We start from the raw sequence: 13,774 nt of genomic DNA, 5'->3' as shown, positions 1-13,774 counted from the left end.
AGTTGCACAGATAAATCGAGAAACGCACTGATGAGTCTTCTCCGACATCACTCCAAAGACGGTCCACTCAATCATGCATTATTTTGGAAGTACTTCCTCTGTGTGATGTCACTTCCTGAAGAGAGATACCAGCTCGGGCCATTCTCTTTAGTGTTTGCCCTGTCTTCCCAATGTCCACCTCCTCACCGCCCGCATTTTGATATAAAAATAACATTGACCGACACCTGAAACTGGCCATTCACAAAAGCAAACGACACTAAAGCAACGTGTCCTATGGAGTAACTAAAAACTGAACAGAAGGAGCGACGAGGTGAGGCTTATTTTGTGCAGTGACTTGTCGAGGGTTAGCTAGCTTAGCCAGCAGTTTCAACGGCTGTTCAGACTCACTGGAAAAAAAGAAAGGGATTTGCTTTAATGAATAAACTAGTGTTATGTAGTGCCGCTTTCGGGGTGAGAGTGCATGCTTCTTGATAATATTAGTTTCATTAGAAGCTGTCCCATTATCTCCATTCCTGTCTCTATAGCCAATTAGCTAACGTGGTCTTTTTGGAAAGCTTGTAGCCTACCGGCGGCCTGACTTCATCAGAGGCAGCTAATGTCTTAGTGACAGCAAAATATGTTATGTGGACCTTTTCACACAGATGGTCAAACCATTAGGAAATATACGTGTCTAGTGATTTGAGAGACATTATCGTTTGTGCATATTTGCGAGCAGTTTAAACCCCGTATGTAACAGCTAGCTTGTATCTTGCTATAAAGCTAGCTAATGTTTAAGTTTACATTTTATCAATAAGGCAGGCTTGCAAACGTTCAGTGGGATGATGAAGTACATGTTTAAAAGCAGTGCATGGGAGTTTCAGTTGTATGATATCACAGCTGGCAAAGGCTCCCAGGGCCCAGAACAGCCAGACAGTGATGGACACCTCCCAACACTGCACCTTAAATGAAAAGATAATTATATAAGATCATTTGTCTGTCTTTGTATTAGCAGCACCGTTAATTTACACATGTTAATGAGGAAAAAGCGTAAACCGAGCTAACAGTGTTCGTATTGTTTCAGCTAGTGTAGGCTTGGCTCTGTCAACACGTGATATGTAGTATTGTTCATGCCACCCATCTGGTTTCACAGATGTGATGTTGTCCTTCTTGTTTTGCTACTGATAAATAATGTGGCCTTTTTTAATGTTGGTATGCCGGGTAACCTATGTTTGGACTCTACAACTTTCACTGTCAAACTGCGTATTGCATATTGACAGATACTTTGAGACCTGCGTGAATATTATGATGAAGTGAAGCAAAACTTGAAAAGGGCATTTCGCACAGTGCTGTCAAGTTAATTAGATTTGTTGGAAATCCATTAATTGTATTAAAGTCACACTGTCTGAGACTGATAACTGCACAATGAATTCTGTCACTATTACTGTCAGTGTCCACAGATCAACATATCATTACATTCAAGTTCTCTTATGTTTTAATTTAACAATCATAATCTGTGAAATTAACCCATTTCTGAATGTCACCACTAACTTTACTGAAAATGTTATAAATCTTCTGGCGTCTTTTGCACCTTTCTTTTGAATGATGACATTTTTCCTTACATTTGTACCTTTGTTACATTTGTCTACTGAGTGTGTATTAGACAACATTTGATTTGATGAAGGAGCTGGTTTTTAACCTTATCCAGCAGACAGGGGCCATTCGCTGTGGCATTCGCTGTTTTCCCGGTGGTCTGCATTGCTTTCCTCTCATAGGTCTAATTCTGTGATAGACTGGCAGCCTGTCTAGGAGTACCCTTCTGCTTGCCCTTTGGTTGCTGGAAGATTCAGCCCCTGTGACCCCTAAGTTTTTTTTAGAAAACAGACGAATGGAGCATCCTCTGATTTCTCTCGGATTTAGAAATTTGCTCATCTGTGCTGCTTATTTCCTATATCCTCACTTTCCAGGCAGAGACCATCAGAACTCCTCAATCAACAATTCCCCGCACCATTTCTACACTGCAAAGTTCTTATCTAAACGTCAGCCTACCATTGACTAAGCTAGACCAACAAGGATGTCCCAGCTCCAGTTTCAGTGTCCGGCTAGCCCCATGCCCGCTGCTTCTGCCCCACTGCAGCTGGGGCAGCCACAGCCTGGCTACAGCATCCCTTGTGCCTCAGGCACACTACCCTCGGAGAGCGCCAGCCAGCCCATCAGGAGCTCCGCTCTCCCTGCGGGCTCAGCCACTCCCTACAATACCACCACAGGTTTGTCTTTTTTGCTGGTTTGTTCAAAAAGCTAATTGTTTTTGGTTTACAGTACAGTGCTATATTTTGTTAAGCCACTAACATTTGTGGTTGCAAATATCACATTTTCCATAAAGGCTTGCACAAGTGTACAGTCAGTGTGTATTTGTTAAATTCACACTTTGTTTTTCAAACCCCTCCCACATATTGTACTGTCTATGGAGAGCTTTGTGTATGTCACAGTCGCTGCATCTGAAATATTTAGGATTTTATGCTTATTGTTTTCAAAGGTTTATCATTCCTTGCATGTCTTGCTGGTGTGTGTTTTTCTGTCAGACTTAGGGATGAGGAGCAACCTTTTGTGTCTGGGTTCATAATCACACCTATTTGTGTGTGTGTTGTATTTGGGATCTTTTTTTTTGTTACAGTATCTAACATGGCAAACCCTAAAGAGAAGACCCCCATGTGTTTGGTGAATGAGTTAGCCCGTTTCAACAAGATCCAACCTGAATATAAGCTACTTTGTGAGCAAGGACCAGCTCACTCCAAGGTATGTTGGAGGTAGCTTTTACAAACAAACCTATGTGGTGGTTCCATATATATTGTTGTCACAAATTCATGCTAGTGACGGAGAATCTTACTGATTTTCTTCTGGCTCCTGCCTCTGTCAGATTTTCTCAGTGAGGCTCACACTGGGAGATCAGCACTGGGAGGCAGAGGGGACCAGCATCAAGAAAGCCCAGCATTCCGCTGCTGCATCTGCCCTCGCTGAGACGACACTCCCTAAGCCCACCATGAGGACACCCCGCAACACAGGCAAGAACCCAGGTGGGCTGCTCCCACTGGGTTGGTCGCAGTGTTTTTCTAATGCTTGTTCAAGATTTGCAGAGTTTGCTCATACATTTTTATTTTTGGGTTTGTTTACCTTATAGCAGATGGCATGACACATACCATGGAGTTGAATGCACTATGTATGAAGCTTGGTAAGAAGCCTATGTTTAAACCCATCGACCCATACCCGGGCATGAGACCACCAAACTTCAACTACAATGTCCGGGCTCCAGGGCCTTACCAGCGCTCTATGCAACAGTGAGAGCATTCTGCCATTTCGTTTCATGAGGTCTTTTTCTGAGATGGAAAAAACGATTGCATCTGACAGTCGACTGTGCTGACTGTATGTCCAGGTACTACTATCCGTTTCCACCAGTTGGACCAATGTTATACCACATGGAGCTATCCATCGGAGGCCAGCAGTTTATTGGGAAAGGACGCACGCGGCAGTTAGCCAAACATGACGCTGCTGCCAAGGCCATGAAAGTTCTGCAGAAAGAGCCAATATTGCAACAGTTGCCAGTGGTGAGAAAAGACGTGCAGTCAGCATGAAATAGTGGTAAAAAGCTTTTGAGCAATTTTGTCCCGACTTATTGCTTACTTTTTTTTAATGTGCTCTCTGCTCTCGACAGATGAATGGAGAGCCCGAGGAAGAGAATCTCAACAAATCAGAAATCAGTCAAGTGTTTGAAATTGCACTAAAGCGCAACTTACCTGTAAACTTTGAGGTGATGTATGCATTTCTTTGTTATAAATGTTGCATACATATATTGTGTATCAATTCAGTGATAATATAAGATGTCTAACTGAGCCCAGCTGCGTATGCAGTTCAATCATAAAACATAAGTTCTCTTAACATCCTAATTTGTGAAATCTTGGTGTTTTCCAGGTTTTAAAGGAAGAAGGCCCCCCACACATGAAGAGTTTTGTGGTGCGTGTTACAGTCGGGGAGTTCACTGGAGAGGGCGAGGGAAAGAGTAAAAAGATTGCCAAGAAGCTGGCAGCAGCAGCAGTGCTGGGGGAGTTGAAGAGGCTACCCCATATACCCAGTGTGGAAAAGACGCTGCCACGCATCAAGAAGAAACCCAAATCCATCATCAAGGTAATGAAACCGCTGAGCTGGAATGAGGATAATCAGTACAGACTCGAAGACTCTTCACTCAGTAATGTTTAACCTGTCACGCCAACAGCTGCAGACCAGCCCAGAATACGGTCAGGGTATGAACCCCATCAGCCGTCTGGCTCAGATCCAGCAGGCCAAGAAGGAGAAGGAGCCAGAGTACAGCATGGTGACAGAGAGAGGTCTACCGCGGCGCCGGGAGTTCGTCATGCAGGTGAGTCAACAGCAAATTAAGCAAAACTTCTCCTCTGCCTTAGCTTGTTAATTTCTCACCCATTCAGTAATTTGATCTGTTAATGTTGCTTGCTTGCCGGTACAGGTGACAGTGTGTGGCCAGTCTGCAGAGGGTATGGGACCTAGCAAAAAGGTGGCCAAGAGGAACGCAGCAGAGAAAATGCTGGAGCTCTTGGGATATAAAGTGCCTCAGCCTCAACCCCCCAAACCGGCACTCAAAACTGATGAGAAGGTACTTTTAGACATTTATTAAGTAAGTTCAATAAACATGGCAGACAAGATCAACCTTGATGTATGTATATTGTGTTTGTAATATTCAGACCCCTGTAAAAAAACCTGGTGATGGGCGCAAAGTGACCTTCTTTGAACCTGGCTCTGTAGAGGAGGTGGCATTGGGTGAGTTGTACTCTTGACAGAGATGTCCTTTACCAGACTCAAGTCTTTGGCAGCACTCATAGTGTATAATTTAATATTGTATTGCTCTTAATTAAGGTCCTCTTTACAACTCTTTAAAGGTTCCAAGGAGGAGGACTTCCGCCTGCCTTACATGAGCCACCAGCAGCTGCCTGCAGGGATCCTGCCCATGGTGCCTGAGGTGGCTCAAGCAGTCGGGGCCTGCCAAGGATCCCAGGCCAAGGACTACAGTCGAGCTTTGCCCAACCCAGGAAAGGCCACAATCACTGCCATGATTGCCAATGAGCTGCTTTATGCAGGGACATCCCTGACTGCTGAGACTATCCTTAAGAACAAAAATAACATGACCCAGCTACCCCACGGACCCCTCACCAGGCCCTCGGAACAACTCAGCTTTCTTGCATCCGTGCAGGGCCTGCAGGTAACCACCTGCATTTTGTGCTTTGATGTACTTTTAACTTGTGTGCATTGCTTTGGACTAAAGCATGGTAAAAAAAAGTAACTGAAATATTTAATTTGCTTGCAGGTGGAATACAAAGATTTTCCTAAAAACAATAAGAACGAGTTTGTGTCATTGATTAACTGCTCCTCCCAGCCCCCGCTCATCAGTCATGGGATTGGGAAAGATGTAGAATCCTGTCATGATATGGTGAGTGTTTTTTTTAAAAGCTTCAAAATGTATCCCTGCAGTTTAAAACACTCACTAACAGACTTATGTCTAGATTTCATCTGGTAAAACATGAAACAGTTGGTAAAACAGTTTATTATATATTTAGAAGTATGTTTATCTTGGTGACAGGGAGCTTAGTGAAAAATGTCAGCAGATGTATTATCACTCACTATTCCGTTGTCATAAAGGCCTGTTTTGTCCACAGTCAGTATCACTCCCCTTGCACAGAACAAAGCACAGCCGATATGACTGGTTATCTGATTTTTCTTTTATTTCCTTAGGACAGTAGGAGAAGCCCTCAAGGTCATCCAGTTTTCTTTCTCAGTGTGCACATCTTATGAGCAGCTGTGGAACCAGATAGACAAGCTTGCTAGAAGTGATTTAATTAGAAATAAAAACATATTTCTCAACTTTTCTCAAGATGGTTCAAGAACATACAGTGAAGTCACCCTCATATCTTAAGAGGGTGGGTGAAGCAATGTGAGGGTGACCAAAGAAAGCACAGTTTAGGTCAGGCTGATGTGTGAGGTGAAGTTGAAGAATACCTGCTATCATGGAAATGTGCCTTTTACTTTACAGGGTAGTACTAAAGTAAGTAGGAGTAACTCAAACTGTTTTTCACCACTACAGGCTGCTCTGAATATATTGAAGTTGCTCTCTGAGTTGGACCAGCAGTTAAATGAGAGAACAGGAAATGGACCAGTCTCTGGGTAATATTCTCTCTACTACTTATAGCTGTGTTTACATTAAGCCCTTTATTCCACTAAAAATCTAAAAGAGTACTCAGAGTAAAAATGTCTGATGTAAACATTTAATAAAATTACTTCATCTGAAGTCATTTATATAGTTCGTCATTTACTGGCATTCTCTTTTGGAAAGTAAACAGAAGGCTCAACTTTTGCTTAGTCATTCCGGTCGTCTACTCCGGTAAAACTGTTACTTGAGTATCAGAAGCACAGCAGTAAGCTAGTAATTGTTCCACTTACTTAGATTTTTTTTGTGGAAAAAATGTGTGTAGTGTTTACACAGGACAGTTTATCAGATCACACATGTAAATGCTTTCAAGGGAATTGTTAGATGTAATAAACACAGGTTTATGTAAAATCATTGAACTAATAACTGTAACTAAACTGGGTTTATTTTTCACAGGTGTGGCAAGCAGGAGATCGAAGGTGATCTGCACCTCAAACAGGCTAACTCAAGCACATTGGCACAGACGCTGGATGGCACTGTTTAGATGATCAGGTTTGGTTGTCTGTAAAAGCACTAGAGAAAACTCAGACACTGTGTTCTTAGTCTGTTTTAGACGGCTACAGGACGCTTCGGGCACTGTAGGCTCTAAACCATCACTGTTCATATCCATTGTTCCCAAATGTTCACAGTTAAACAAGATTGATTGGAAAAAAAATAGTTTCTTCTCCTTGATGTTGTTTAATTGTACACATTATTTATTCTTTTGTTGCTTTGTAGAAAAAGTAGCTGCATCCTAGTCAATGAGTTGGGGGGGCGGGGTGGGGGGGGTTTACTTGGTGAAAAAAAAAAAAAGAAGCAATTTACTGTGAACTCTGTTTTGTTTTGCCTAGAACTTGTTTCCTCTCTGTGAGACCTGCTAACTCTTGTTTTTAAGTGTTTTATGTTTTATCTCCCGCTGAGGTAGTTCAAAATCTTGTTAAGGTTTGGACCTCGTCTTTGTCTAGGGTGCAGCTGGCAAACCTCTGATTTTCCTAGAGTGCTTTATATCAACAACCACAAAGTGAAGTGTTATCGACATTACCATGTAGGGCTGGGAAGAATTTGTTACTAAATGTAGCGTGTGATGTAATGTGATGTTGTCTCCACTGTGTGTGGCAGGGAAGTTTCCCTTCGGCATCAGTTGCCCTGATGCTTCCTTTTCCTTCCTTATGTCAGACTCCCTTCTCTCTCCGCTCCCCATGGTAATTAAACTTTCGTGCTGTTACGCACAAAACAAAGATCTGTGTCATCTTGTCAGTTTCTATATCTGCTAATGCTGTTACATATACTTGAAAAGGTTTAGGATGTCAACTTTCAGTGGTGTCGTGTCAGGATGATAAAACGATTTTGTCTAAATGTTTTACAAGAATCTGTCGTCAAAATTAATTACTCCAAGCAAATTTTAAGTATAAACTCATGACATGAGTTATTAAAGACCAATTTGACACATTGGAAGAGTTTTTTCTGATGTTAAGTATGACAGTGGAACACTATTCATTGCACTAAACATCAATTTGATTATTTATACTTTGATACACATTAACATTGGAAAAAATCTTAATATTGTCAATCATACCATCCAGCCCTAAGGTTTCTCGCAGGCCTGATCAATTCTGATGATGACTCCTCATTCTTCAAATAGCAAAAGAAAAGTCAAAATATTGAAAGCAAAAACCACCTTATTTGCACCACATTTAAGTGTCTATAAACATGTAATTTAATAATCACAAAGTCAGCTATTTCTTTTCTCATGAATGGCTAAAATCAAGAAAAATGTAAATGTCTTGTCATGGAGATTATTTTTTTGTTTTTGCGTGTCCCAACATGAGCTCATTCTGGGGCATTATGACTTCAGACATTCAGAGCAGCACATTCTCGGGTTATGCTGCAGGAAATATTTCATTATTAGTCATACTTTCTCCCTTGCAGGAAATATTTTGTTTGATTACGATTTACAGAATCACTGTTGTCTTTTGGGATTAGCCACACTTCTTAGCACTTGTCCACAATTGTGCAAACGAGGAGAAAGGGCAGTATGTCTAAAACTGGCCACTGAAAGCTCAGTTTCTAGGAATTGGAGTAAAAATGAAAAGCATGTTTCTTAAAGAGTTAATGGTAATTAAACATCTGGATCCTGTTCCTATTCAGAACCAGTTCTTAATATCCAACCCCACATAGTGTTAGTATCATGACACTGTTGTGTTCACTTTTTTGCTTAATTGCATGTCTTCAGTTTTAGAAGAACACAGTACAGCACACAAATGATCTGCTCTGTCCAGACAGTACGTGTAGAGTCATTTTATTTTATGTAAACATCATACAGCACTATATTCTGATACATCATTAAATTACAGATATTAAAGGCACTTCCCGTTTTGGTCAGTCCAGGATTCAATCACTGTCATGGATTTAAGTCATTTCACAGGTTTATAATGAGAACAGTAGGAATAGACTTAAAACTTAATCTGATCATTATTGAAATCGTTTTGAGGGCTGATGACCACTTGGCTGAGTCGTCATCTAGGCTTCTTAATGATCAGTTTTATAATCTTAAGTCCCTTCCATCTGACCTCTGTTACTTCCGACCATCCACATGTGACTGAATCCTGGCTGTAGCTGGGCTGTTAGGCCCTCTGCTGTCCATGCAAGCAGAAGGATTTTTTTTTTTTTCTTTTTGCATCATCTGACATTTCATAAACCCTTTTGAATGGTTTTAATTTTAGGTTTTTGACTTTTTAAGTTGTCTTACAATACAACTTTAGTGACACCATTTTTCACTTGTTTCTTCATGGTATCAATGAAGGGATACATGCACTTGTCAGACCCCATGAAACGATACGTAACCACATTGGATTCCCACGGCAGCAACCTGCAAGAGAACAGAATATAAATCCATTGTCTGCAGAATACTGGACATCAGTTTTAGATCCATGCAGATAAACTTATGGAGAAATGTTCAAAACCCTGCAAACACAGGCGTCAGTCAACTGTCTTGGTACTCACGCTCTGGAGATGACAGGCAGGTAGGTGAGACGTGGGATGCACACCAACGGCTGGTCTATCAGGATGGCGTTCATGGCCTGCTCAACACAGTACTGGGGATCCAGGGGAGGTAGGAGCAGTTCCACTTCCTCCCTATTGGAGGCACCAAAGGGCAAACAGGCTGTCACTTATGAGTTAGTAGAGTCAACCCATATTACTGTGCTGCCTTTTTGCTGTCAGTATTTAACACAGACAGAACACATTGTTGCTGCAAATCATAATTGCAGCCAATGCAGTAGAAGACAGATTTAACTTAAGATATGAATAGAATTTCCTCAGTATCATATGTCAGCATTTCAAAACAATTAATGAAAGAAACCCTTTATGAAAAATACACTGTACACATCATAGAAAACAGCACCTGTGCACACTGTAGGATGAAGGAACCCAAATACCAAAGTTGATTTCAATTTCTTTGTAATTTGCAATTGCTTTTTTTTAAAAGTGCAAAAAATGAACTTGCATTTTCACCCAATTTAACAACAGAATGATGAATATTCTGTGTGTCTGTGTTTGATCTGGTTATGTTCAAATTACGATCAAATGTTTTACCATATTATTTTCAGATTTTGTAATATGTTCATGGTTGGGTCTAAATCACTCCGTTCAGATTCTAAAAGTATAACAGTATAATGATAGAATGTGATTGAATTAAAGGATAAGAATTAAATAATGTGATTATTTTCTTGACATACCGTATCTTGCAGCCCTCAAACATGCCTGTGTCCACGATGTAGGGGCACACAAGAGTAGTCTTCACTCCTTCAATCTCCTCAGCCAGCAACTCATGGGCCAGAGACTCGTGGAAACCCACTGCAGCAAACTTACTAGCGCAGTAATCCTATCTCAGATAAAAACACACACACATCAACGCTCGTTTACTGTGTCTTGACAAGTAATCAAATATTTATGAAACTATTAGATGCAACTGATGTACTCAGACTGTTGTCTTTGTGATATGTAATTGAATGTGTTACTTCATTTGACTGCAACAATAAAATTGTCATATCTTAATGTTGCAGTGATGTTTCTTCTTTCTGGTTCACCTCGACACAAGCTGTGCTGAAGAGGCCAAGGACGCTGGCGATCGTCACGATGTGTCCGTGATTCTGGGCCTTCATTTGTGGGAGGAAGGCCTTCACTGTCTGAGTCACACACACAAAAACACACACATATTGTGATACTACAGTAAGTTGTTGAGGCAAGAAACTGTGGTGACTTAAATGTTGCTCAATGTGAAGGAAGCTTATGTTGCACGAGCAGCTTCATATTAAGAGGATTGATGTGGGAATCCAATAGTCCATAGCATGAAAGGGATAAAGCTAACGCAATACATTTTACATGTCATGTGGCCACTATTTACAATAACCTGCTCTGTATAGCAGCTGATGATGGAAAGCATCTTAACTAATACATGTTGCAATTCAAAGGTTTAAATCCATCTTTCCTAAAGTCATTCAGTGCTGAGTCATTGTCACTGTTGGACTTAAAAGAGTGTATCACATACAAAGCAGACCAAACCTGACACCATCATAAGAGTCCAAGTCTATGCAGCTTCATATTTTATTAAAATATCATTCTGAGGCCTTCCTCAGAGCATAAGTAGTGTTTAATAGCAAGTCACATATACAAGACAATTACTACACATATGTCATCTTGATCGTCTTAAGTGACTTGCTGTTAAATATTATTCATGCTCAGAGGAAGGCCTTAGACTGATATCGCAATGAAATATGAAGCAATTTATATTTTGAGGTTAAGCACATTGCTTTTCTTTCTGCAATGCACACTTGTTGTCTTTTTTGAATGTATAGTTTTTTAATATTTGAATTTCTGTTCTCTAACAATTGCAAAATTAAATCACAGGGGTTTAATCAATATTTGTCTCTCCTTCACAACAAGAGTTACTGATTGGGACACATGGACATGATTTACTTCCTTACCATATTTAGAGAAGCATTTATTTTTCTGGAGTAGCATATCCATAAGACAGTTTCAAATAAAAGTGCCTGTACTGACTAAACATCCAAAAACACACATAGATATGTTTTGTGATACACTGACATCCATATCCATATACCTGTCCTGCAGGTCATAGGAAATATTATTCATAAATTCAAAAGCATCTGAACTTCCTGTGTAGTCTTGAAGATGTTTCACCCCTCATCACTTCTGGTCTGACAGGTGAAATGTCTTCAAGACTATACAGAAATTCCCATAGTGACTTAATAGGTCTCACCCAGAAGAGGGCATGGCAGTTGACCTTCATGGTCCTCTCCATCAATTCATCTGGACAGTCCAACATGCGCTGCCCAGCCACCACTCCAGCGTTGTTCACCAGTATTGTAACATCCCGGCCCAGATCCTTCCGCACAAGTTCTGCATTGCGATACACATCCTCCCTGTTGGTCACATCCACTGTGTAGGTGTATGCCTTACCCCCCATCTCACGCACCAGCTTGGCTGTCTGCTCATTGGAGCTGCTGTTGATGTCCCACAGCACCACTTCTGCCCCGTGCTTGGTGAACTCCTGAGCAAAGAGACGACCCAGGCCACCACCTGATCCGGTGATCAGCACCAGCTCACCGTCAATGGGCTTGGTACGTGGACGCAGGAAGATGCGAACAGTATTGCGCAGCATGAAGTAAATCACATCTAGTAGCATCATCTGGAGGTCCATTAGAAAAATCATTTTGCCCTAATTTCTGCTAAATGTGTTGATTGCAAAAACTAATGTCTACAGGGGATTAAATTTCACACCTGTGTGTTTCCTACTACCTAAAGTGTTAGATTGTGTGAGTGCAAAGCATGCAGACAGCCAAGCTGGTGTTTCCCTCTGTCTGTGACCCTCAGCCACCACAGCGTATTTAAACACTCTGCTCCCAGATTAGAGGAAATACTTTGAGCTCTTAATAGAACCACTTTTGTTGTAGGCTGTGGATGTATGGATTTTCACCATTACTGAGAAAAAAATAACATGTGCTAGATGGTATTACAATGAGCACAGATTCTTGAAGTTTGAGGGTCTTTGTAGGACACAGCTTGCAAATACTGTACACGTGAGGGCCCAGTATTTGTATTTGTATCTGTATTTGTTGAGGCAGCAAAATCATTTGTATTTGTATTCGAATAACAGTGGAAAGAGGCTTAAAAATCCCGTTTTTGTTTTTGTTTTTATTACGCTTTTACTTTTAGAAAAAAAAAAACACAGCACACTGTGTAATGTGTGGGGAAGAACTTCAAAGGCGATTCTTGCTTTGCACTTTTCATTTATTGCGTATTTTTTACAAACTAACTTTGTGGAAAGGAGAAGGGGCTCACCAGGTTATGGAGAGTCCCTTGGGAGCACTTTGCGCGTGTCAGTAGCTCAGCTTTATCTCTGGGGAGTAACCCCAACACCGGGAGTGATGTCCAAATTAGGAAATGTGCATCATGTAGCAGGTGGATGTGACTCCTCTTGTTGAGACTTGCTGATAGACGTAACAGTGGAGCAGAGGAGAGAGACTGAGATAGCGATGTAACCAACCTGCGCGCTGGTATTTGACATGGGTTTTCCCAAAAACAAATTTTTAAAATATTTGTATGAAACAAATATATGTAAAAAAAACCAAAACACTATTTGTGCCTTGCCGAATAACATATTTGTATTCGGGCACATCCCTAATGCATATACAATACAGGCTATCATTCTTACAGCTAACCATATGAAATACTTATCTGCGTTCCATTGCTGTGTAAATGTCAACCAGATAATAAGCAGGATTAATGTGTATTCTTCATATTTTGAATACAGAAGTAAGAAAGTGAGAATATAGAGCTGCTAATGCAGCATCAATGCACAAAACCTCATAGACTCCAAGGCATCTTATACATAAGGACAGTACAGTAGCTCCGTGGTAAGCACTGCTGCCTCCCAGCAAATTTATGGTTATACAGTGAAATAATCATTTAAGGACAAGGTTTAGTCCGAGTCCTACGTCTGTCCTTTAGTGGTGACGGTCATATTAAATGGGAACATAAGGAGATTATGTATAGGAACTGTAAATCTCTGCCAAGTTACTTATGTCTCAAGAAGGCTGCTTTTTGTGTATCACATTCTTGTTTTTCTAGGTGAACACTGCCAGCCTTGTTTGCTCCCAATGTTGGCATGTGAGCCATGAGTTTGCATGTTTTGGCCAATTTATTTTTTATTATATAAAATCATCACTGACCATTTCCCAGAGCATTTCATAACATTTCTTAATGTGTTTAGCTTCCAACCCCCAGCTTGAATTATTTTCTGTTCAGAACAGACAATCACTCTGCTATGACTTAAAACTGGCTTGAGAGAGCTAAACTGTTACAGTGATCATCAACATTTCATGTTGTCAATTATGTTATGGTTGTAGGTTGATATATTTGCAAGTGCAGATTACTATGCAACAATACTATTTATAGTATTTCATAATAATAAAAGCAGATGTTCATGGTAGTGGGTTACCTAATAAGTAGGTAGGTAGGTAGAAGGAA

The 13,774-nt window shown here is 40.7% G+C and overlaps 2 protein-coding genes across 5 annotated transcripts; one reads left to right on the top strand and one right to left on the bottom strand.

The window, feature by feature from the left end:
* Positions 1–110: 110 nt before the first annotated feature.
* On the top strand, positions 111–7,021 carry stau1 (staufen double-stranded RNA binding protein 1). Of its 4 annotated transcripts, none has more exons than XM_044349436.1 (15): positions 111–310; positions 1,944–2,243; positions 2,651–2,772; positions 2,894–3,038; positions 3,158–3,311; positions 3,407–3,578; positions 3,686–3,781; positions 3,943–4,155; positions 4,244–4,387; positions 4,493–4,639; positions 4,728–4,803; positions 4,923–5,242; positions 5,348–5,470; positions 6,122–6,201; positions 6,641–7,021. In XM_044349436.1, the coding sequence occupies exons 2-15, from the start codon at positions 2,051–2,053 to the stop codon at positions 6,726–6,728; spliced, it is 2,073 nt and encodes a 690-aa protein (XP_044205371.1). In that variant the 5' UTR covers positions 111–310; positions 1,944–2,050; the 3' UTR covers positions 6,729–7,021. The 4 variants fall into 4 exon arrangements, with proteins under 4 accessions (XP_044205371.1, XP_044205369.1, XP_044205370.1 ...); XM_044349434.1 differs by having other exon boundaries at positions 2,894–3,050; XM_044349435.1 differs by having other exon boundaries at positions 112–310; positions 3,155–3,311.
* A 1,485-nt stretch (positions 7,022–8,506) lies between these two features.
* rdh20 (retinol dehydrogenase 20) lies at positions 8,507–12,094 on the bottom strand. Its single transcript, XM_044349507.1, has 5 exons — positions 11,505–12,094; positions 10,312–10,410; positions 9,961–10,106; positions 9,227–9,358; positions 8,507–9,092 (listed from the first exon to the last, which is right to left on the bottom strand). The coding sequence occupies exons 1-5, from the start codon at positions 11,955–11,957 to the stop codon at positions 8,969–8,971; spliced, it is 954 nt and encodes a 317-aa protein (XP_044205442.1). The 5' UTR covers positions 11,958–12,094; the 3' UTR covers positions 8,507–8,968.
* Positions 12,095–13,774: the final 1,680 nt, after the last annotated feature.

Source organism: Thunnus albacares, chromosome 4 (genome assembly GCF_914725855.1).
Source record: "Thunnus albacares chromosome 4, fThuAlb1.1, whole genome shotgun sequence".
NCBI classification, from domain to species: domain Eukaryota; kingdom Metazoa; phylum Chordata; class Actinopteri; order Scombriformes; family Scombridae; genus Thunnus; species Thunnus albacares.
Note: the sequence above shows the minus strand (reverse complement) of the source record. Positions and strands in the feature narration are given on the sequence as shown.